Source organism: Mastigoproctus giganteus, chromosome 10 (assembly GCF_048544385.1).
Source record: "Mastigoproctus giganteus isolate SK-2022 chromosome 10, ASM4854438v1, whole genome shotgun sequence".
NCBI classification, from domain to species: Eukaryota; Metazoa; Arthropoda; class Arachnida; order Uropygi; family Thelyphonidae; genus Mastigoproctus; species Mastigoproctus giganteus.
Window position 1 is genome coordinate 55889487 of NC_143584.1, and position 24662 is coordinate 55914148.

The 24662-nt window shown below is 35.7% G+C and overlaps 1 protein-coding gene across 2 annotated transcripts in view; it reads right to left on the minus strand.

The window, feature by feature from the left end:
* The window catches only part of Spt5 (Transcription elongation factor subunit Spt5), a 457857-nt gene that overhangs the window by 225960 nt on the left and 207235 nt on the right, over positions 1-24662 (minus strand). For both annotated transcript variants that reach the window (XM_090382503.1, XM_090382504.1), the window contains exons 13-14: positions 15319-15473; positions 8302-8457 (exon numbers count right to left, since the gene is read on the minus strand). In XM_090382503.1, the coding sequence (XP_090238629.1) occupies positions 8302-8457; positions 15319-15473 (311 nt within the window). The remainder of the gene's footprint in view (positions 1-8301; positions 8458-15318; positions 15474-24662) is intronic.

The window sequence follows — 24662 nt, forward strand, 5'->3', positions numbered from 1 at the left end:
AAATTATTCGTATGACAGCAGTTGTTTTGCTAAAAAGTTTCTTCACTTAACAATTTTTTCGGTATTGCCAAATAATAATTATAATAAAAATTATTATTTTTAGTATCCTTACAATGTCGAAAAGAAAGGCTGAAGGAGAGTTAAATGTTTTGAAGAATAAAGTTTGTGCAAGATTTAAGAAGGAATAGCTTTTGCTCGTAGCAACTGAACTACCCTCTCTGCATCAAAAAAAAAAAAAAATAATAACAACTGGCAATATTTTTAAATATTGAGATACTGGCGATGTTGTATGCATCATTTGTGTGGAAGCGAAATTTGGGGGCAAGTTAGGTAGTAGAAAAAAATGGGAAGAATGACAGATTACTTAAAACAGCATCTCAACCAGAGAATCCATGTAGATGCAGTTACCAAATGACACAACCAGAAGAAAGGTGGAATTCTGTGAATGTTAACTGAAACTCCAAAAGAGCACGAAGCAAGAGTGGATGCACGAAAGAAGCCTGACTCCAATATGGTCAAGTTGCTGATTTATAACATTATCTTAGCAATTAAAATTAATGCTTCAATGCATTCTATGCAAAAAATTCATGCACATGTAAATATACAAGAGAATTGGCACAACAATAACTGTGTTTGAATTGCAGAAATCTGCTTTCTATACATTAATTGCTAATCAAAGTACAGACATTTCTGAACAGAAAATGAAACTTCCTATACGACTGTGTTTGCAAGTATTTTGAAACTAACTGCATGTGACAGTATAACTATTGTTGAAGCAATAAGAACATTTTATATCAGAAACATTCTTGATCTTCAAAAGATGGTCATGTTTACATCAGACGAGAGCACATGTTATGCTTGGAAAGAATAATGGTATAGCAGCAATTCTTTGATGAGAAATAAAGCATCTGTCTGAACAACATAGCACTGTCAACAGAGAAGACCTGAAATTATATGATGCATAGAAAAAAGTGTCAATCATGCAGGACATAGAAACACTGTTACGAACAGTATATACAATGTTCAGTAGGTTCTCTATTAAAAAAAGGAAAGCTAGAAGAATTAGCCAATGTCGCAAAATGTGATGTTTGTCATTTCAACCACTAAACAAAGTGAGATGGCTGTCAAGACATTTTGTTGTAACTGCTTTAATGAGAAATTATGACGTTTTAATCCAGTACTGTAAAGAGTGAGTTAATGAATATAACGATCCAACCAGTAACTACTGCCTGAAGATTTTGACCAATCCACAATATCAAGTAGCGTTAACTGTTCTTAACGATGTTTTAGATCTGACATCTCTGTAAATTTCTTCAGAAAAGTTGTTTGAATACAATTGAAACACTGTAGTATGCAAAAGCAAAAATTAACAAGATAAGGTCACAGTATCTTGGCCATACTCTTTATTAAAGTGACAAAGTAAAAGATTTGCTTTCATCTATAAGTTCTGACGTCGATACTACACCTATTATTCTATTCATTAAACGTGTGTCACTTGGACAATAGATTTCCTGATGATGAGTTAAGAGAATGTTAAACAACTAATAAAAAAATACTCACCTTTACAATAAACTACAGCATTGCTACAATAATATCGCATCAGTACTACGATTTGAAATCCGTCATTTCTGAGAAGGTTAAGAATGGTTCAATTAAGTCATTCACTGATATGTTGAATTTTATGCTCAGAAATGAAGAATCTAATTCTTGTTGACATCTGTGGAACATTTGAAGCTTCTAGTGCTAAATGCAAATGTTGATTCAGTGTCACGAATTCCATCAAATGTAAATCTAGAAACAGACTGGAAGTTGAACATTTGGATGATCTGATCATGATTAAGACTTATCTTTCATCTGGGTGCGAAATTAATCTAGACAGTGTTTATAGTCAATGGATTTCCAAGTACAGATGAGAAAAAGTTCTAGAAACGTGAAATACAGTAATACCCCGAAGTTACGTGATAGGTGGGTCCAACGAAAATCGCTTAAGTCGAATTTGTGTAAGTTGGAGTACAACTTTGCATATAAATACATATAAATTTTGTTTAATTGGGACCAAGGACTAACAAAAACACTAGTTTAGAAGAAAAATATTTAATAAAATTGCAGTTCTTTATACATATTAATACAAAATATGTATTAAAAAAATAAATGAGTTACGTAAAAAAGTTATTTCGATGTCGATGGCTTCATAAAATCTAACAAATTCGTCTGACAACACAGTGCCTTCTTTTTTTCACGCAGAATTTCTTCATAGCAAGCTAATAATTTGTTTATTCCTTGCTTTGTAGCTATAACGCGTTCTTCGTTGGAGTCTATGTTTTCTAAAATTTTTAAGTCCTTTTCAATTGAGCTGAGACCTTCTGTCAAGCTTGCAACTGTCATGTGCTTTTCTGGTGGAACTGGGTCTGAAGTGCCGGATACTTCAGTGACGTTTTGCTTACGCATCTCTATGAGCTCATTCATTGTCAGCTCCTGACTATGTGAATCCAACAGCTCGTTGACATCATCACCATTGACTTCCAAATCTAATTGCCTGGCAAGATTAACAACTTCTTCCACATGAGCAACATGATCACTTCCACATGAGCAACATGATCAGTTTCTGGCGTTGTTTTTGTCTCGGTTTTGAAAAAAAAAAAAAAAAAAAAAATGGACAAAGTTACTTCCAGACACCATTCAATGTTTTTTTTGTGAATTTTATCCCAAGATTCTTCAATGATTCTTACGGAATCTAAAACACTGAATTGTTTCCAAAAGTCTTTAACAGATATCTCACTAGTTTGTCTAAGTTTCATTCAGACGTGCAAACAAACGCCTCGTGTAGTAAGCCTTGAATGTTTTGATGACTCCCTGGTCCATCGGTTGAAGCAAGCTGATTGTGTTTGGAGGCAAAAACACAACTTTCACACATGGGTCGAAATTAATTAGGGTGGCAGGAGGGTGACTGGGTGCATTGTCAATAAGAAGCATCACTTTAAATGAAATCTGTTTAGACTTGCAATAACGTTCAACTTCGGGTATGAAGTGGTGACCAAACCAGTCCTCAAAACGGAAGCTGTCACTCAAGCTTTATGATTTGACTTCCGAATCACTGGCAAGCTAATTTTAGATATACACCAAACGAAATCAAGAACCACGTAAACTCTGAGTTCGCGTAAGTCGGGGTATTACTGTAATTTTCTTTGTTGTGCTGATTTTTATTGTACCATGCAATTAATAAATAAATATATCAAAAACTATCTTTCTATACTTGTTCATACTTGTGAAAGAAAAGTAATTTTAAAAATTAAAATAAGTATAACTTCCACAAAAATATGGACACGGTAGTACTGACACAGTGTATTTTTTTTTTAAACAAAAACCCCAAACACTAGAGGTATTAGAACCTATAGTAATTAATACCATGCTTGGGTTGGAGGTTGAGAAGATGAGAGAAGATATTTGTTGACATTAGACTTGAACTTCTGTAGACAGTAATTTTCAGGATATACGTATGAAGGAAGGTTGTTCCAGAAAATGGCAGTTGAATGAATAAACGAGAAAGATGAAATGTTGGTTCTGTGAGTTAGGGAGGTTTTTGGGACACAGCCTCAGATGTGGGAACAATATTCTATGGTAGGGCTGATTTGTGATTTGTACAGAGTGAACAACTGTTTGGAAGAAAAGTAACGCTGAGAGCAAAAGAGAAAATCAAGTTTTTTAGATGCAGAAGAAGCAATATTTGTAATGTGCTTTTGTCAACAGAGATTAGAAGTCAGGGTAATCCCCAAAAGAGATATATCATTTTGCCTAGAAATCGGTGTCACCAAAGATAAGCATAGGAGCAGAAGAAACCATTTTGCAAGATATAAGACAGGACTGAGTTTTAGGATTGAAGTCAACTAATTTGTCTTTTCTCCATTGGAGAATTACCTGAATATCGGCATTTAAGCAGCTGGTAGCATATATTCGAGAAGTGAAGCTGATTGAGCAAGGCAAGTTTTCTCAAACTAGAAAGTGGAATGCAATGTGCTATCATCAGCAAAACTATGAATGGGATTTCCGGTCAATGGAACGTCATTAATATACAAGAGGAAAAGAGTGGGGGGAAAGAACTGAACCTGGCAGGACACCAGTATTAATGGAGAAGTTAGAAGATAGCGAGCCATCTACCATCGCCCTCAGTGATTGGTCAGAGAAAAAACTGGATACCCAATTACAAAAAACAGCGGGCAAACCATATGGAAGCTTGTTTAGAAGACTATGCCAAACATGATTGAAAGCCTAAGATGTCAAGAGCAACTGCTTGTGTTTCACCGAACTTTTCCATTGAATTTGTCCATAAATGGGTAACATAAGCCAGAATATCACCAGTGGATCGACACTGACAGATTCCATACTGGCGATTGTTGATGAGATGGAAGGTTTCTAGATAGTTTAACTTTTGGTGGTTAATTGATTTCTCCATTACTTTAGAAAGAGTAGAAGTAATTGTAATGGGACGATAATTGCATAAGAGGGATTTGTCACCCTTTTTAGGAACTGGCTGCATATGAATAAATTTCAAAGCAGAAGGAAAAAACACCTTTGGAATAGGAAAGTGAAAAAAAAGCGGCAAAGAACAGGAGTAAGTTCAGGAGCCCAAGTTTTGAAAACAAGTAGAGAAACACCATCAGAACCTGGAGCTTTCTTAGCATCAAGATTGGTCAAATCCTTCTGACATCCTTTTGACCGAAGACCACAGGAGACATTGAATGGAATGTGAAAAATGGGATGCCAGCAGGTCAGCATTATCCTTAGCTGAAGTGACAATAGAACCATCTGGTTTTGATAGAAGTGGGAGCACAGATGGGCAAAAGTTGTGGCCAATAGCTTTGGCAAGACAACAAAATGCTCGGTTACCATTAGGGCAAGAAGCAAGTTTTCTATTCTTAGTCTGTTCAAAATCTAGTTTGGACTGATTAATAACTTCTTTACAATTGTCGCAAGCTCTGGTCAGGCAGAAAATGAAACTGAAAATTGAAAACAAGCCAACTGCGATATGCAATATTCTTATCTTGAATAGCCTTAGCACATTTATTGGAAAACCAAGGTTTAGATACAGGACGAAATTTTAAAGTGGAATGTGGAATAAATGATTCGATTCCTACAAGAATAATTTCACTGACATGATCTGAGCAAACGTTGACATCAGAAATTTTGAAACAGTAGTCTGATCAAGGAAAGGAAGAAGAGAAATCTCGCAGGTCATCCCATTTTGTATTCTTGTAATGCCAAACAACATTAGGTTGGGAATAGCCATGAGATAAAGGCTCCATCGGAGAAGAGACAATCACCAAGTTGTGATCTGAGGTGTCTAAATGACCACTCACTTCGACCGTGTACTTAGAAGGGTTGCTTGTGCAAAAAAGATCAAGCGTGTTGCCTGTATGGTTAGGCTTATCCGGTATTCTGGTAGCTAAATGAGCAATCTATGTGAGGTCATTAATAAGTGCAAAAGCCTCAGCATCTCAACCAGCTGGAGTGGTTAACATTAAAATCACCTCACTTTTAGGAAACTTGGACAGGAGAAAGTCAAGTTTCAAAGAGTTCCAAGTGATCAGTGGAATTGGGAGAACAGTAGAGACAACAGATGAATTTGATAGAATGAGGTAGAGATTTTGGGCCAGAGAAGATTGAAAAGAGGAGATTGCAAATTACCAAGTCTGTGACGGGGAATATCGGAATGGACATATGCACAAGTACCACCTTAAAAGGTGAAAGGAATCATATAGAGAATAATTTGGGCAACTGAGATGAGCAGTGGTTGAAACAACCGATAGCTGAAATTCTGTCAGAAAGAGTACATGGGGTTTAGCAGACTAAGTAGAAATAGACATCACTGAGAGTAGAATTAGACCACGTATATTTGTGAAATGAACTAGGAAGGGTTTGATACTGCAGTTGGTGAGATTCTTCACACGGTGATAATGGGAGATGAGACATGGCTTCATCATTTTGACCCAGTGTATGCAACAATGCTATATTTGGAAGTCTACATCATTACCAGCACTGAAAAAAAGCAAACGTTGTGGCTTTTGCAGGAAAGGTTATGGCCATCTCTTTCTTTGACATTCATGGAATGGTTTACCAGCACATTGCACCACATCATATGATTGTTATGGGAGCTCATCAGAGAAGTACTGCACTCTCTGCATGCAGGTGCATGGATGCTGCATCACAATATAAGACCTCACATTGCTCATACGGTCAAATCAAGTATTTAGCAGCATTAACGCCAAATGTGTTCCTCATCTGCCCTACAGTTAGGGTTGCCAAGTCAACAGATCTTGAATAAAGGAAACTTGCACACTACCATATTGTTTGTTATTTGGTTTTTAGGAGCATTAGCAACTAAGGCCATATTGCTCCGGGAATATGCGGTGGCCATTCCCTGACCTTTCCACATCCTCCGTATTTGGTGGTGACGGGCTCGAACCCCGGTCTAATCAAGAAGTGTGTGCTACGCACTGCTGCTCCTTCCCACCTGGCTACGGAGGTGCTTGCACACTACCATATATTTCCCTGCTTACCATGATAAAAATTTGCCTGTGCAATATTTTTTATAATGTCATTATTATATTCATTGATAAAAATATCTAGAAAGTCTTACACTTTTAAAATCACACTACTATATTAAAATGAAACATTTTAAAATTTATTTATTATATTTTGTGAATTAAAGACAGAAAAAAAAATTACAAATTATGATGAATGAAGCCTTTATTTATTTATGAAACTGTACTTCTCTTGACTTATATCGGCCTTCAATACAGATGCATCATTTTTTATATTGCGAGCAAAATTGGCACAATTATCTTTCAAATTAAAATAAATCAAAAGTTCACTTTTTATTAATTCCATTGAACATTTGTTTCTGTCATCTTGCCACTTTGCATTCGTTACACTGAAAATTCTTTCACAATATGTTGATGTTCCAAGAATCAACAAAGAATACGACACCACTTTGAAAATATTTATATATTTGAAACTACTGCTTTTTAAAAACGAGGTGCCATTTGCGTGCTATACTTAAGCAGTTCTTAAAACTTTCAGTGTTTAAAATAGATCCAGAGTTGCTTTGAAGAGTTGAAACTTCGTCAAAAAAAATAATCCATGTTCATATAGGTAAAATAATGTTTTCTAACTTTTAAACAGAGGGAAACCTAATATATAATTAAGTATTCTTACCTAAATATTCATCTGAATATTCTTCAACTCATAAGAAATATAATTACATTAATGTATGAACACTAATTATGTTAACATTTTAGGGAACAGTGCCTTCCTCTTTCCCTTCCAGCAACGATAACAGAGTGACAAGTTGCAATGGGTAGTGTGGCAGGAATGCCAAGTTGCCAACTGCTCTAATTTACGCATTAACAAGAAATGACATTTGAATGTTGAATTTGACTTATCCTGATTAACTAATTAATTTTGAAAACATGTGCATCTAAAAATTTTAGCAATGAATAAAATCTTGGGGTTCAATTACTGAATTAAAGGACATTTGGTATCCTTTCCTAGTTTATTAAAGTAAAAGGACACATGAGCTGAAATAAAGAACTGTCCTTTGAAATAAAGGACACTTGGGAACCCTACCTACAGCCCTGACCTGCACGATTTTTTTCTATTTTATTTATTTATTTCCAAAATTAAAGAAAAAGCTGAAAGTAAAATGTTTACAGTTGTCAAGACTTGTAAAGACATTGGAGGCAATTCTCAAACATGTCAACAAATGGCTTCCGCCATGTTTTTGAAGAGCGGCAGAAATGTTTGAATAAATGTATTTTATCAATTAGGGACTACTTTGAAAACGACCATCAAAACATCGATGATTAATAAAGTATGTTATTATTATTAGCGATATGGTGCAAGGAAGCCTGAGGCTTATGCTGCACCAGCCAAAAAATATTCCTGAGTTACCCTGAGAGAGAGAGAGAATTAGAAAGGAATCACCAAGAAAGAGAAGAATGATGATATCCAGCTCAGGACCTGCAGTGTGCCAAAAAAATAAAATAAAAACCATCCTTTATTGAGCAGCCCCCCATATAATAAATCATTCATAATCACAATCGACTATTTATGAGAAATGAATAAACAACTATTCTATATAAATTTGTTTATATCAGTAATATTATTTTGTTTACTTCCATTCTCTTCTCTTACCTGAAAGTGTTCTGAATTTCGTATAATTTCATTCCTGCAGGTATAAATGTGTAAGCAATTGCTGCACATAAACAATAATGTACAGTATTAAGAAAAATTATTCATACATACCTCATGCATAGTAAGATCTGAAAAAAGGACAACTATATTTTCCTCTACTCTCACAATTAATCCAGTATCGCCTTCATATCTACCAGCAATAACTTTCACATGATCTCCCATTTTAAAATATTTTCGTAGTTCATGGGATTGAAATTCCAGTGGATCCTAAAGAAGTTAATAAAAATTAGGAAAAATTAATTTGGAATAAGATTTCTGGCATAATTCACAATCAGCAGAACTGCTCTAAGTTAAGGTGCAAAAAATAGATAGATAAGGCTGTCTTCAAAGTTAAGAATTTATTTTATAGGACACATAGCATTTACTACATTAAATATTCAGCTGTGTTTTTAATTTAAATGACAGCTATCAAAGGAAGTACACATTTTATTTGAAAGAAAACACCTTTTCACCTTTTTTGGTAAAGAATTTATTTAAAATTTAAATTAAACCTTCATAACCAAACTTTGCAAATCTTTATTTAATCTGTTCCTCAGTGGTGAATAACTAATCGATTACCATAAAAGCTAAGCCTATATTGCAGGTGGCATGAAACTGCTGTCTGTCTGTCTGAGATGCATGAGAAGAGGCAACTGCTCTCAAATGAAAAGAACACTCATATTCTTCCATCTAGGCTCAGGCAACCTGTTTGAAAACATCTTCACATTGATTTACAGGTTAATTCAAATTTGCACGGGCAAATGGGTAAATTTGCCCGTGCAAATTTACCCACTTGCACGGGCCCCTCCAAGGCCCTGGCAGGAGCCCTAGCAATGTGTTCACCTGGTCACAGGTTTTTGTATAATTTGCAAAAGTAATATATTTTAACCACAATCAGTTAAGACTGATATCTCTTTCCACTCTGACTTCTCCTCCGTCACACTTTTGTCTGTGACTTTATTCAACAAGTTCTGGACAATTGTAACCTGCCATCGAACAAATTCTCGGTCAGTTGTATGACAACGCAGCTGTTATGAAAGGGTAGGACAAAGAGCTACAGGCACACTATTTGAAAACATTAATAAATATGCAGAATACATGCCATGCACAGTGAATTCCCTTAATCTCTCAGAAGAAAAAGCTGCCTCCACAGTACTTGAATTTGACTACTTTGGTATTTCGCAACAGTTATATACAGTGGATGCCCGCTTTACGATACTAATCCATTCCAGAGACGCCATCGTATCATAAAAATATTGTAATGTGAACCCAATGATGCATTGTTTTTTCATTCCAACACCTCGGAAGTTGAAAATTTCACTATATAACTAAGCTATTTATCTCTCTGAAAGGTGATTTTTATAATGGAAATTGTATATATTGATTAAAACTATTATACTAATTACAGCTCAACACAAAAAGTCACTTCAATTAAAAGATGCAAAAACAAAACACACGGCCAACACGTTCACAAAGGCTGCAAATTGGCTAAGAGGAAGGACCACATGGTCTGGTAGGAGACAATCTTAAGTCAAGCCCATCAAAATGAAAAGAGCAGGTGTCTCTTAACATGGTAACTGGTTAGTAGAATCAGCTGCTTTATAGAATGAAATTTCAGAAAACCAATTCAAATCATTAAAATGAACTACATTTCATCATTACCATATTTTTGATTGTAAGAATTCATTTTGAATGCCTCTTTTTCTAAAGCACATTTCTGGAGGTCACTATGATAAAACAATAAAAACAATTTGCAGTTTCCAGTTTATTGGGCTTTTCTGTTATTGCAATCTATCATAAACGGGTAGTGAACTCAATCTAATTGCATTTGTGGCAGTACTGCATTTTACGTTATTGTGGTAAAATATGTTTCCCTTCACTGAAATCTTCAATCATATAAAAAACAAATAAATTTTCAGAATCTTCTCTTCATTCTTATTTTTTAATTTTCGTACACTTGTTACACCGTATCTCACTTGTGCATATCGTGTTAGTTGCAATTTTATGTGTGCCGTGTTCTATGTTATTTTTTGCTTATCTTTCTTACTGTTTTAAATTTTATAACAAAAAAAAAAAAGTCAGTGAACAGAAATACCAATTAGTTAGCACACACATATTACAATATTAATTAAGCTTGTACGTAAGCATAAATTTATTTTTATTTTGCTAATCTGTCGAAAATATTCTTCAGATTTTCATGTTTCATTTAATTTTGTTAATTGGCAAGGTAATAAAGTGTAAATTTTTACTTTTATAGCCTGTGGATAATATTCCTCCTATTTTCACTTATCAGAATCGCCATTTGATAGAATTAAAATTCAATTAGCAAAAGTGATCACAATGACTGCCGCTTTCTACATATCATATAGTGATTGATTGATTTGATTGATTTGGTAGTTGTTGGCGCATCGGCTTCTGTGGCCATATTGCACCTCCCAAGGTTTTTGCAGTACTTTGATCCAAGCCCGAGGCGGGAATCGAACCCGCGACCTTTGGGTTGCCGGGCAGGTACTTTACCCACTCGGCTAGCCCGGTCGGCATCATATAGTGAACAGAGAGTCCATCACAAAGTGAACCAATTGTAAAGCGCAGGTCCACTGTATTTTCTTTTTGGGTTCATCTCGTAGATGGAGTATTTTAAACACACAGGCCGACTTGGATTTTTCTTCAAGAGTCTTAAGTGTAACAAGATGGTCTACCCATTATAAAGCTGTTCGAGCCTTGCAACTTGGGTACAACAACATTTTAAGGTTGTTGTTATTTGGTTTTTAGGAGCATTAGCAACTAAGGCCATATTGCTCCGGTGCGGTGGTCATTCCCTGACCTTTCCGCATGTTCCGTATTTGGGCTCGAACCCTGGTCTAATCAAGAAGCGTGTGCTATGCACTGCTGCTCCTTCCCACCTGGCTACGGAGGCGCACATCTTAAGGACTCAAATATATTTTTGAAGATAAATCTGAACACAAACGAGATGCTAAAAGTTTATTCAAAAAGTTCATAAAGCTTGACTGCAATTTGTAAAGATGTTTTGGAACATTTCAATATAACAAGTGAGAAATTACAGACGAATTACAATATCTCACAAAAAAATTCGCGACCAGGAAATATCCACTTCAATTAATCCAACACACAATTTCCGTTGCTAAGAATAGTTCCAACAGCTTACATAAACACAACACTAAACAGAACACGCACATCATTCTTCCTTATCACAGCAGTCTTGCTAGACAGTTCTGCCAAGTGTTCGCTATTATTATTTTATTACAGGCACAAACATCACACTTATATTCTCTTCACACAATAAGTTAGGTACCCTATTTAATACATATAAAGAAACACACAAATACACAATAAATGACACGAACAGCATTGTATATTTAATTAAGTGTCAACAAGGTTGCAACGCATGCTATATCGGGAGCACTACAACAAAAATACATTGTTCCACAAAAATTCCCAACACATGGGCTTATTACCATTACAACAGCTTTAGGACAGGTCAAACCAGCACTGAACTCACACAACATTCTAATTCCATAACCCCCTAGTCGATTCAGCCACCACAATCATCAAATTAAAATCCAGCTATAAAATCTTTCAGTATGAGGCACTCATTATAGAATAGTGCTGCCGTAATACCAAACTTAACGTCGTAAACACGAAACTACCCACAAACCTCTCCCCGGTCTGGAATCTTACGCACATAAAATTCCCACATGTTACAAAGTGCATCATGGGAACATAGAAGTCCTTTAAAACATGTGATTTCTTTTCTCTTTAGTATTGCCAACGGAAGACATTAATACGAAGTCAGTCGTTCATGACTATTGGCTTCACCGGTCTCATATCAGTTTTAAATTTAATTCTTCAATGACAACCAGGGACGAAGTTGTGCACTTCTACTTCCTTGAGCAAATTTTAATTGTGTTTATACAAACATTTCAATTTTAATTTATTTTAAACTACTCTAAGCTTCAAATCATACTTTCACCCCAACTTCATGTAATGCAGCAGATTTATCTAAGGTGAGTACCGCTCATTAAGCTTTATGCCATAGGATAATTACATTTCTGAAAACTAGCACTTACCATATGAAACAATAATTCAATCAGAATCACTGTGAACTACTACTATAGCTACATAGCTTGTGATCCAATGTGCTTTACAGCAATTGGTAGGTATATTTTCTTAATGAGAGTTACAGTAAATACTAAGAAACTTTTTTTTAAAGAACTGTAGGAAGTTTGGGTTAGAGTTATTAGATTAATTTTTTTTGTTTGTCTGTTTAATTTCATTAATATCTTTTAAATTTACTCTCTAAACATTTATAAAATTAATTTTGGCCATTCTCTGTAGTTATTTTCAGTAATACTCTGTAAATAATTCTTTTAATTCTTGCCTCTTGTGAAGCTAAATCTGCTAGGTTACGGTCTTTTTAATATCTTGAAGGATTAAATTCTTAGGTTCAGCAGTAGATAAAGTTTTGGTAACTTCTTAGTGAGTGTAATATTTTGAACATCAAGTTCTTACCTCAATAACATTGTGACAAGACCCTTATTGAACATTTCACACAAGGATATGACTCAGACAGGACTGTCCTTAGGCAATTAACATATGAATCATGTTATCATAATTTGTATAGTCTGTACTGCCAAGGTCAGTCTTAGTTTTTGTAGACTGAATGATCAATTGCTGAGTTGATCATTCCCCAAGCTAAATCAATGATTCCTTTCTTTTTTTCCAACATAAAGAAAGTACTGATCTCACAAATATGTGAGATATTAGCAGCTGAAATTGAGTCAGTGAAGAAATGAGTGGCTATCCTAGAGACAAACAAAACTGGGAACCTCTTAAAGTGCCTATGACCTGCAAGGTGATGCATTACTGGTTTGAGCCACAGAACAGAATAGTCAAGTGGATAGTGCTCTCTTGAGAAATGGATGGTTGCTTCATTCCTCCTATTGGTGATTTGGAGCCTCCATTCATTTCATCCAATCCTCGAATATATAAAGGGTTTGTTAATCAAGAAGTCCAATAATAGCAGTTAGCTATGACCTACTATATAGTAGGTCTACTACTATTTTATATATGATTTTAGCTAATTACATGTTTAATTCAGAAACCTGTGCTTTTCGTTGTTTCCATTAAGCACAATCTAACAGGGTCACACAATAAGAGATAGCTTATTTAGGGAAGGCCAACCAACCAGACTTAATACTGTCTTAAGTCATAGCTAAAGGTATTACTACATCACCTAGTATACTTTCACACCATAAGACAAGGAAGAATTTAAGGAAACATTTTCCAGGAAAAAGAAGTGACCTTATAGTCCAGAAAATATGGTAAATAAACAGAAATTGAGGGTGGAGCCAAATACAGAACAACACAATTATAGTCCAATGGCAACTATTTGGGTATTTTTTGAAACTAAGAAATTTCTCTAAGAAAGAGACAAAAGAGCTTCGGCAGATACTGTCACAAGGGAAAATGAAAACTGGAATACAGACAAGCATTATTCCTCTGTCTTATGGTGTGAAAGTGTACTAGGTGATGTAGTAACACCTTTAGATATGATTTGAGACAGTATTTTCAATATGTCTGGTTGGTTGGCCTTCCCTAAATAAGCTAATTTTTTTTTTTTTTTTTATTGTGTGACCCTGTTAGATCTGAACTAAGTGGCAAATCCGAGTTCTCCATATTATAAAAAATTCTGAGGAAAAACCAGAACTAGAATTTACAATAGTGCAACCACTTGCTTAAATAGGTGCAAAATTTTCTGATGTACTTTGCATGGCATTAATCAAAAATTGTGTATTAAAGTTTGTGGTTGGGTGTATCACCAAGGCTTCCTGTTAATACAGCTGACAATGACTCAGAAAACTTAAAAGAATGTTCTTTATAGGCACAGAAGCCATTTATGCACATCTTAGAATTTACAGATGGTCTATACTATGGACAGATTTATACACTAATTTCCCTGCCATATAATAAATCAGTTGCTATATCCATTTATCTATGACTACTAGAATTTGGAATATTCCAAGCAAGGAACAGGTCTTAAGGTTGACAGATCTGGGAGGTTCAACTGTACTACATAGCTCCATTCAAACAGCAAAGTGAAACTGCTATTTACTAACTGATTTTCATGTTTAATTATATAATAACAATTTAGAATTTTCTTATTGTTTTTTTATTTATATTACTTATGGTAAAAGTAGTTTTTAGATTTATACTACAGAATATGCTGTGGTATACAGGTTCTTCCAATTAAACATTGCAGTCTATCTTGCTTACTTTTAGATTTTTACTATTTGCCATTTGGACCATTTTCATTCATATTTCAGCTGAAATTTTTGAATTTCATGTTAAAATTAGACTGTGTTACTGTTTAGATTTTAAGTTTCTAAATTAACTTTTGCCTAATCAAGTGCTGTTTTCTGAATGGAAAAGTTTTTCTGCATTGTCAATTTAGTCTAAAAACATCAGCAGTGTACTTCTGAAATTAAAATTTTTAAGATAGCGAATTTCCTTTACAATTTGCAAGTCTCTCTCTCTCTCTCTCTCTCTCTCTCTCTCTCTCTCTCTCTCTCTCTCTCTCTCTCTCTCTCTCTCTCTCTCTCGGTAAGTTTTCTCCCATCTAGTCTGCCATTATTCTTTCCTCATTCACACTGATGTTTCTTTAAGTATGTAGGGGAAAAGAAAGAACTGTTTAGGGAGAAAATTTGCATGTGTAAAAGGTTTTTTCTATGCAGAACTGTAAAATGTCTGATGTGAAGGGAACTGTGCAAGTAGACACCAAATACTATTATAAAATCAGAAATGCAGTCAGAGAAACATAAGAAAGAATAAAAATCTCACTTGTAGGTGGGGGGGGGGTGGAACATCTAGCCATTCCAAAAACATTGGGTTTGCTTGCAATAAATACAATGAAATTTGTACTGGCAATGACCTGCATTCTAGTTTAAATGATATCACCAGACATCAGTGCAAAGAACATAAATTAGATATTAATATACATATTTCTAATACTCTGATTATCTAATTATATTAAGAAATGTAAATAGTAACAAGTTTTAAAACTCAGCCTACCTTTAAATCTTCATGTTTGGGTATCATGGTAATTTTGTTACCATCTATACTGATTATTCTTCCCTGCAAATGAATTAATTCTCCTTCTGAAACCTCTACATTGTCACCAGGTGAAAAATTATGACCTTGATCTTCTCTACCTCGCCCCTCCACCACTAAACATATATGAAGTTAAGAAGAATAATATTTTAAAGTAACTTATTACTTTCTTGAAAAAAAAAAAAAAATCTTGATCACGATATAGCACTCGCCACACAGTCCTCTCTCTCTCTCTCTCTCTCTCTCTCTCTCTCTCTCTCTCTCTCTCTCTCTCTCTCTCTCTCTCTCTCTCTCTCTCTCTCTCTTATAAAGTCAATATAGGCTAAAGTAAACTAAAAATGATAAAAAGAAACCTTGATAATCGGTATCACCAGATGCTCTAATTATACAGAAAATCTAATCATGACAATACTGACAACACCTTAAAGCAATGCAATAGCATAGTGATTACAATTATGCATTTGCAATAAGAAAAAAAAAAAAAAAAAAAAAATTTAGATTCCGGGGAATCCCCAATGCAATTACTAAATAAATACAAATTTACATTTTTCTAAACACAGTAGTATCATAATCACATTCACTTACTGCTATATTTTATGAACACAACATTGATATGTTCCTCATTAAAGAGTTATTGTTATTTTTGGTTTTTAGGAGCATTAGCAACTAAGGCCATATTGCTCCGAGATATGCGGTGGTCATTCCTTGACCTTTCCGCATTCTCCGTATTTGGTGGTGACTGGCTCGAACCCCGGTCTAAATCAAGAAACGTATGGTACGCACTGCTGCTCCTTCCCACCTGGCTACGGAGGCACCTCATTAAAGAGTACTCTACTGTGAACTAGAATTCAATGCTATGCACAACAATGAATTCACATGTTGCAAATACAGCAGGCTCTCGGTTTTCCAGGATAGATGGTAAAAAAATATTCCCGGATAATCGATTTCCCTGTTATTCAAAAAATACAGTAAGTCCCAGACATACATAAGAGATACGTTTCAGGACTTCTTACATAAGTCGGGAATGACTAATAAAATATTGCTACTATATCCCTGATCTGCCAAAATTACGAAAACCACATAATATCCTCAAAGAAGAATGAAAAAAAAAAAAAAAAAATAATAAATAAATAAAATAGTTATATATTTTTAATTAGTTCAATTAAAAACTGTCAAGTTTCATGTCAAGGATCTGGGTATATTCTTACCACGTGTATGCCCTATCCAAAAATTTCATTACTTCATACAGCATGTCCCACCCACTTTTTCTTACTATTGAATACACCATGAATTGTCAAACTAATAGAGCAAGCTTATCTGCGAAAAGACCTAAACCTCCCAAGCACTTCCTAATTCATTTCACAAATATACGTGGTCTCAATTCTAATCTCAACGATGTCCATTTCCACTTGCAGTCTACCAATCCCCATGTACTTTTTCTGATAGAATCCCAGTTATCGGTTGATTCAACTACTGCTCATATCAGTTGCCCAAATTATTCACTGCATGATTCCCTTTGCCTCAAAGGTGGTACTTGTACATATGTCTGTTCTGATATTCCCTGTCAGAGACTTGGTAATTTGGAATCTTCTCTCTTTGATCTTCTCTGGCTTAAAATCTCTCTACCTCATTGTGTCAAATTCATCTGTTCTCTCTACCGTTCTCAAAACTCCACTAATCACTTGGAGCTCTTTGACTTCCTCTCTTTGCAACTTGACTTTCTCCAGTCCAACTTTCCTAACAGTGAGGTAATTTTCCTTGGTGATTTTAATGTTCACAACTCCAGCTGGCTTCCGTTTTCTAGTCACACCGACCCAGCAGGTCGAGATGCTGAGGCTTTTGCAATTACTAGTGATCTGGCACAGATTGTTCATTTACCTACAAGAATACCGGACAATCCTAATCATACAGCTAATACACTTGATCTTTTTCTCACAAACAACCCTTCTAAGTACACGGTCGAAGTGAGAAGCCCATTAGGCACTTCAGATCACAACTTGGTGATTGTCTCTTCTCCAATGGAACCTTTATTTCATGGCTATTCCCAACCTCGTGTTGTTTGGCATTACAAGAATGCAAAATGGGATGACTTGCGAGACTTCTTTTCTTTGGTCGGATTACTGTTTCAAAACTTCTGATGTCAAGGTTTGCTCAGATCGTGTCAGTGAAATTATTCTTGCAGGAATGGAATCCTTTACCCCACACTCCACTTTAAAATCTCGTCCTTTATCTAAACCTTGGTTTTCCAACAAATGTGCTAAGGCTGTTCAAGAGAAGAATGTTGCATATCGTAATTGGCTTGTTTCTAATTCTTCAGTTTCATTTTCTGCCTATACCAAAGCTCGCAACAATTGTAAAGCAGTTATTAATCAGTCCAAACCAGAGTTCGAATAGGCTAAGAGTAGAAAACTTGCTTCTTGCCCTAATGGTAGCCGAGCATTCTGGTCTCTTGCCAAAGCTATTGGCCGCAACTTTTGCCCATCTCTGCTCCCACCTCTGTCCAAACCAGATGGTTCTGTTGTCACTTCAGCCAAGGATAAAGCTGACCTGCTAGCATCCCATTTTTCTTCCAGCTCATGTATTAATGATCTTGGTAAAACACCTCCCACCATTCCCAACAGGCTCCATTCAATGCCTCCTGTGGTCTTCCGTCAAAAGGATTTTGATGAATCTTGATGCTAAGAAAGCTCCAGGTCCTGATGGTATTTCTCCACTTGTTCTCAAAACCTGTACTACTGAACTTACTCCTATTCTTTGCCACCTTATTTTCACTTTCTTATTCCAAAGGTGTTTTTCCTTCTGCTTGGAAATTTGCTCATATCCAGCCAGTTCCTAAAAAGGGTGACAAATCCCTCCCACCCAATTATCGTCCCATTGCAATTACTTCTACTCTTTCTAATGTAATGGAGAAATCAATTAACCGCCAACTCTTAAACTACCTAGAAACCTCCCGTCTGATCAACGATCGCCAGTATGGATTCCGTCAGTGTCGATCCACTGGTGATATTCTGGCTTATGTTACCCATTTATGGACTAATTCAATGGAAAGCTTCGGTGAAACACAAGTAGTTGCTCTTGACATCTCAAAGGCTTTTGATCGTGTTTGGCATAAAGGTTTTCTAAACAAGCTTCCATCTTATGGTTTGCCAAATGTTTTTAGTAATTGGTTATCCAGTTTTCTCTCTGATCGCTCACTGAGGGTAATGGTAGATAGCTCTCTGTCTTCTAACTTCTCCACTAATGCCGGTGTCCCCCAAGGTTCAGTTCTTTCCCCCCCACTCTTTTCCTCTTGTATATTAATGATCTTCTTCCATTGACTGGAAATCCTATCCATAGTTTTGCCGATGATAGCACATTGCATTCCACTTTCCATTTTGAGAAACCTTGTCCTGCTCAATCAGCTTCAACTTCTCGAAAATTTGCTACCAATTCCTTAAATGCCGATCTTCAGGTAATTCTCCAGTGGGGCATAGACAACTTAGTTGATTTCAACCCTTCTAAAACTCAGTCTTGTCTTATCTCGCAAAAAGGACTCTTCTACTCCTATGCTTATCTTTAGTGACACTCCGATTTCTAGGCAAAATGATATATCTCTTTTGGGGATTACACTGACTTCTAATCTCTCTTGGCACAAGCACAGTACAAATATTGCTTCCTCTGCATCTAAAAAACTTGGTTTTCTCTTTCGCTCTCGGCGTTACTTTTCTTCCAAACAGCTGCTCACTCTGTATAAATCGCAAATCCGCCCTGCCATGGAATATTGTTCCCACATCTGGGGTGGTGCTCCCAAAACCTCTCTCAGGCTTCTTGATTCCATTCAGAAGAGGGCAGTTAGGTTAATTAATGATTCATCTATAACAGAGTCTCTCCACTCGCTTTCTCATAGACGTACTGTTTCTGCTGCATGCCTCTTCTACAGATACTTCCATGGGCACTGTTCTTCTGAATTGCCTTCTATAATTCCCGCTCTCTCTTTCAAAACAGTCCGAACACGTGCCGCCACCAGCCAACATCCATTTACTGTCCAACTTCAAACCCACAGAACCAACTTTTCATCTTCCTCATTTATTCATTCAACTGCCGTTTTCTGAACAACCTTCCTTCATACGTATTTCCTGAAAATTACAATCTACAGAAGTTCAAGTCCAATGTCAACAAATATCTTCTTTCGTCTTCTCAACCTCCAACCCAAGCAGGGTATTAAGTACTATAGGTTCTAATACCTCTCGTGTTTGGGGTTCACATAAAAAAAAAAAAAAAAACTTTATCTGGGGACAGCAGTGAAGTAGCTGGAGTGGCACACAAGAAAAGAAAACATAAAAGGAAGGAAAAACGCATGTTATTGAACTGTAAAAACTGATATGTATTTCGTAGCCTTGGTTATTATTATAGTTGACCTTCATTGGTGTCGACCTCTTCTCGTATTGTCTTTCTTCTTTGTGTTCACCGTTGCCACCGACAAATCTGAATTCCGTGCACTACATGTTATTAATATTTGGCCATTTTCATACATCCTTATTATTTTAATTTTCTGATCCAACTCGATCGCTTTCCTTTTCTTGATAGATTTGCTAGTAGCACTGTTACTTATTCTCTTAGTCAGCACCGTGATAACAGTCAAAATGAAAATTTTCTGTAAAGAACATCACAGGGTTAAGGTGAACACTCACTATTATCACTCCACACAAGCTCACATTTTACTAAAGCACATTTCTGGAGGTCATTGTCATAAAACAATTTGCACTTTCTGGTTTATTGGACTTTTCTGTTAGTGCAATTAATTATAAATGGGTAGTAAACTCGATCCTATTACATTTGCAATAATACCAATAGCTGGAATTCTACGAGTTTTTACGTTATTATAGTGAAATGTATGTGCATCTTCAGTCTTATAAAAAATATATAAATAATGTAACATAAGCCCAAAGCACCGTAAATCGGGGATTTACTATATCGAAAAATGTTCAGCAACCTATGTGAAAAGTATGGCGATAGATAAAAAAAAAACGTAAAAACTTGCCACGCATTACCTGCGTGTCCAATATGATACTTCCCTTTATTTTTTACTATGTCGATTTTAAATATAATAGCTTCCCTTTATTTTTTACTATGTTGATTTTAAATCTAATAGCTTCCCTTTATTTTTTACTATGTCGATTTTAAATCTAATAGCTTCCCTTTATTTTTTACTATGTCGATTTTAAATCTAATAGCTTCCCTTTATTTTTTTACAATATCGTGTAAGGTTTAGTCACTAACATTATAATGGTTCCTTAGAGATTTAACAGATGAACCATTTTAAAACTTTTGAATAATTTCAAGTTTTAGTTTAATTGAAAACACAACTCTTGCGTTTGCCCATCATTTTCGTGATTTCTAAACAAACAAAAAAAAAAAAAAAAAAAAAAAGTTACTATAAAAAAAAAATAAAAAAATTCCGACATCCCTAAAACAAAATTTCTTTTTTTTTTTTTCCCCGGTGGGACGGAACACAGCAATCGACGCAATGCACTAAAACAAACTAAACATTTGGTCTCTCTCTTTTTTTTTTTTTTTTTTTTTTGAGCAGCAGGGGTTGCAAGATAATAGGTACACTAATGATAACTTATAATGCCGCTTCTTGTCGTTTATTTAGTTACGACTTGCGAAACATCTGTTTATACCTATTCTATTTATTACTTGAATTTTATGATTTCTGGTTGATTAATATTTATTTATTATTTATTTTTTTTTTTTTTTGAGGGGTTTGAATAGTTCATGGGCTGAGTATGAAAGGGTAGTGGTGCAGTGTTAAAAATTTCAGTACTTAATGTATAACACCTCAAATAGTAACCCAACAAATTCCATGCAGGTTCAACAATGTCTTTTTTTTTATTTATTTATATTTTTTTAAATTATGGGAGAATGACGAATGAGATAAGATGAACAAATCCCTCTCTGTGCCATCATCCAATGTTTTGGAAAAATGGAACTAATGCCAAAGGCAATCCATGAGAATATGGTTAAGAAGTGGACAGAAGAATTTAAATGAGGGATGGAGTTCCTGGAAGACTACTCACACTGTGAAAGGTTGCAATATTCATCACTTCAGAAGCTGTCGGGAACATTGTTAGCATCTTGGACATCTTATATGTGCAAGATGCTAGATGTTATCAGAAGCCCTCAATTTGCTTCAGTTTATCATTAAAAATGGAAAACAAAATGAAAAGTTCACCAGGTGCAAACTAATATTTAGTTGAACCACCTCTGGCCATGATAACAGCAGCACGCCGTTGAGGCACTGACCAGATCAATTTCTGAAGACTGATAGTCCGTGATTCCAAACACAAATTATGGCTTCCTGAAATTCATGAAGGGTCTTTGGTTTCTTTCTGGCAATTGCAGATTCCACATGATGCCAACATCTGATCTTATCTTATCTAATCTTATTTGATGCAATTTATAAGAAATATTGCCACATACTTATTTGGACAACAATTACAATTTTAACGGGTGATGCACTTTCTTTGAACACCAGTGCATGTTGTTTAGTGGTACAAGAACTGATAAGGCCATATTATGCATGATTCTATTCCGTAGTGCAATTACCAGTTAAAAATCTGTTAAGTATTCCTGCCTGCTTTAAGAAAACAAAGAACTTGGCTAGATTTGCATTGTCTCCAATCTGATGAGGTAATGTCAAAGGTTCTTGCAGATGTGAAAATAGTGTTTTGATAATTATTATAATGCTTGCAATTTATTAGAATATGCCTCACCGTAAGTGTAGACTGACAAAATGTAAAAACAGACGGATCCGTCTATTTTTACATTTTAAACTCACGGATCCCCCATGAGTAGATAAATATGGGTTAGATGCATGTGCCCAATACACATCCTATCCGGGATCACCTCCTCTTGCCCATTTGATTGCATGCTTGATGACCACAACTTAGGTTCCTGTTTAAATTGAAGAGCTTATTGCCACCCTGAATCTGCCAGATTTGAAACCATTGCTCTCCACACATGTTTTTTACAACTGATTTGTAGTCTCTATATGGCACTTCGTAGTTAGGAGAGCTTGCAGTGATTGGGTGTTTAGTGCCTTGATCTGCATATTCATTTCCTTTGATGCCTACATCCAACAGAAAGTGATTGATTGGTTAACAGCTTATAACCCAATTATCTATGATCTGATTTGCTTCAAAACAGAGTGGATTAGCATGGATGGATTTTTCAATGATGTTATTGCACTCAGAGTAGATCATAATTTGCTTACTGGACAATTTAATCATTTGATCCAGTTCAGCAGAATAGATGCTGAACTGGATCAAATTTCAGCAGAATAGATGCTGCATTCCTTTGGAAGGGACACAGAACTAGAAAAGATAAAAGAAACTGCCGCTGCACCAACTATCATACTTGATTTTGAGCCAGTATATGTTTGAAAACATCCAGAAGCTACATGTGGAGCATGAAGTTTCCTGATGGTGAGATCTGCTGGTTGCTTTTCCCCCCATTGTTGGAATGAGAAATCGCAGAACTTTGTATAATCAGACCATGGAGGGTCATGTGTGCTTATTACCTGAAAGATATTACCCATGTCTAAATTCCAGCATTGTGTTAACCATAGCAACCTTATCCTAATTGGCTTGTTTTGATAAAAGGTGGTCCATTGGGGCTCAAATAAGTATGGCGAGATAGGATGAAAGGGAAGGCTCCGTATTTTTGCTGCAAAGTTGAGGAGCAACATTTTCCTCCGAAGATGGAGTGGGGGTTCGTGTACCTCTATATATAGACTCTGTACAGGGGATGTTCTGAATGCTCCTAAAGCAGTTCTTAGGGCACTACGATGGATAGTGTCTAGCTGAGTTAGTGCACTTTTCATGGCAGAGTCATAGATTGGAGCTCCATAATGCAATCACGATCAAATTAATACTTGATATAGCCAAAGCAGAGTGTATCGGTCAGCACCCCACATCGCCGAAGATAGTACTCTGAGGATATTTAATTTTTTAAAGTAAATGGTTCTCAGGCAAGGTAATTTAAGGTAAATTAATACAATAAATTAAAGGTAATTTAATACGATAAATTAAATTATATCAGGCAAGATGTAATTTAATTCATTGTCCAGAATTAGGCCAAGAAATCTGATACTATTGGAAAAAGGTATGGTGAGATTTTTAAGTTGCAATTCAGGCTCTGGATGTTTTCAAATATATACTGATGGATGTTATGTTTTTTACAGAAATTAATACAGTTGGATTTTTGTGCTGATAAGTGGTAGCCATTGCGAGACATCCACAGCTCAATTTTGTTAATTGAGATCTGAAGCTGTCTCTCAATAGATTTCATAGTTTTTCCTTGGCACGAAATCATAAGGTCATCTGCATAGTGATATAATTCTATTGTGCTTGGAATATCATGGATGATATTGTTTATTATTATTAAAAATAGCATAGGCTCAAAACAGATCCCTGATGGACCCCCCCCCCCCCCCCTCCTGTATATGAATTCTAGAAAGAGCATTTAGATGACCTGAAAGGTTCTGCTCTGACCTGAAAGTTCCGAATAAATAAGGTAAGCCTGCCTCGTAGTCTAAGAGTGTGAAGATCTAAAAGTGTGAAGATTCCTTAGAATACTGAAACGCCATGTTGCAAAGGCCCTTTCTAAATTGAAACTACTATTATCATAACTAGGTGTTCATTTCTGACAAGAGTGATTCTGCTTTGGTCATCATATCTAATGCAGACCTATTTTTCTGGAAGCCATACCGATTTATACGTAAGATGTTTTTTTTTTGTTTGTTTGTTTTTTGGTTTTTTTTTAGGAGCATTAGCAACTAAGGCCATACTGCTCCGGGATATGCGGTGGTCATTCCCTGACCTTTCCGCATCCTCCGTATTTGGTAGTGACGGGCTCGAACCCTGGTCTAATCAAGAAGCGTGTGCTACGCACTGCTGCTCCTTCCCACCTGGCTACGGAGGCGCCATGTAAGATGTTATGTGACTCGAAAAACCAGGTGAGACGCTTGAGAACCACTTTCTCCAGCGTTTTCCCCAAACAACTAGTTAAGGAAATTGGACAATAATTTCCTGGATTAGAGAGATCTTTTCCTGGTTTAGGGATGGCTAATACAAGTGAATGTCTCCAAAAGCAAGGTAAATCAGTATCATTCAAGTATTTTAGCATAATATAAAATATACCATCAGGACCAACTGCACAATTGGGTGCTCTGTTAAGAGCTTCCATTAACTTGGATATTGAAAAAAGGCTGATTATATGGAGAAGATAGATCAGTTTTGAAATTTAACTTATACCTTTCTGCT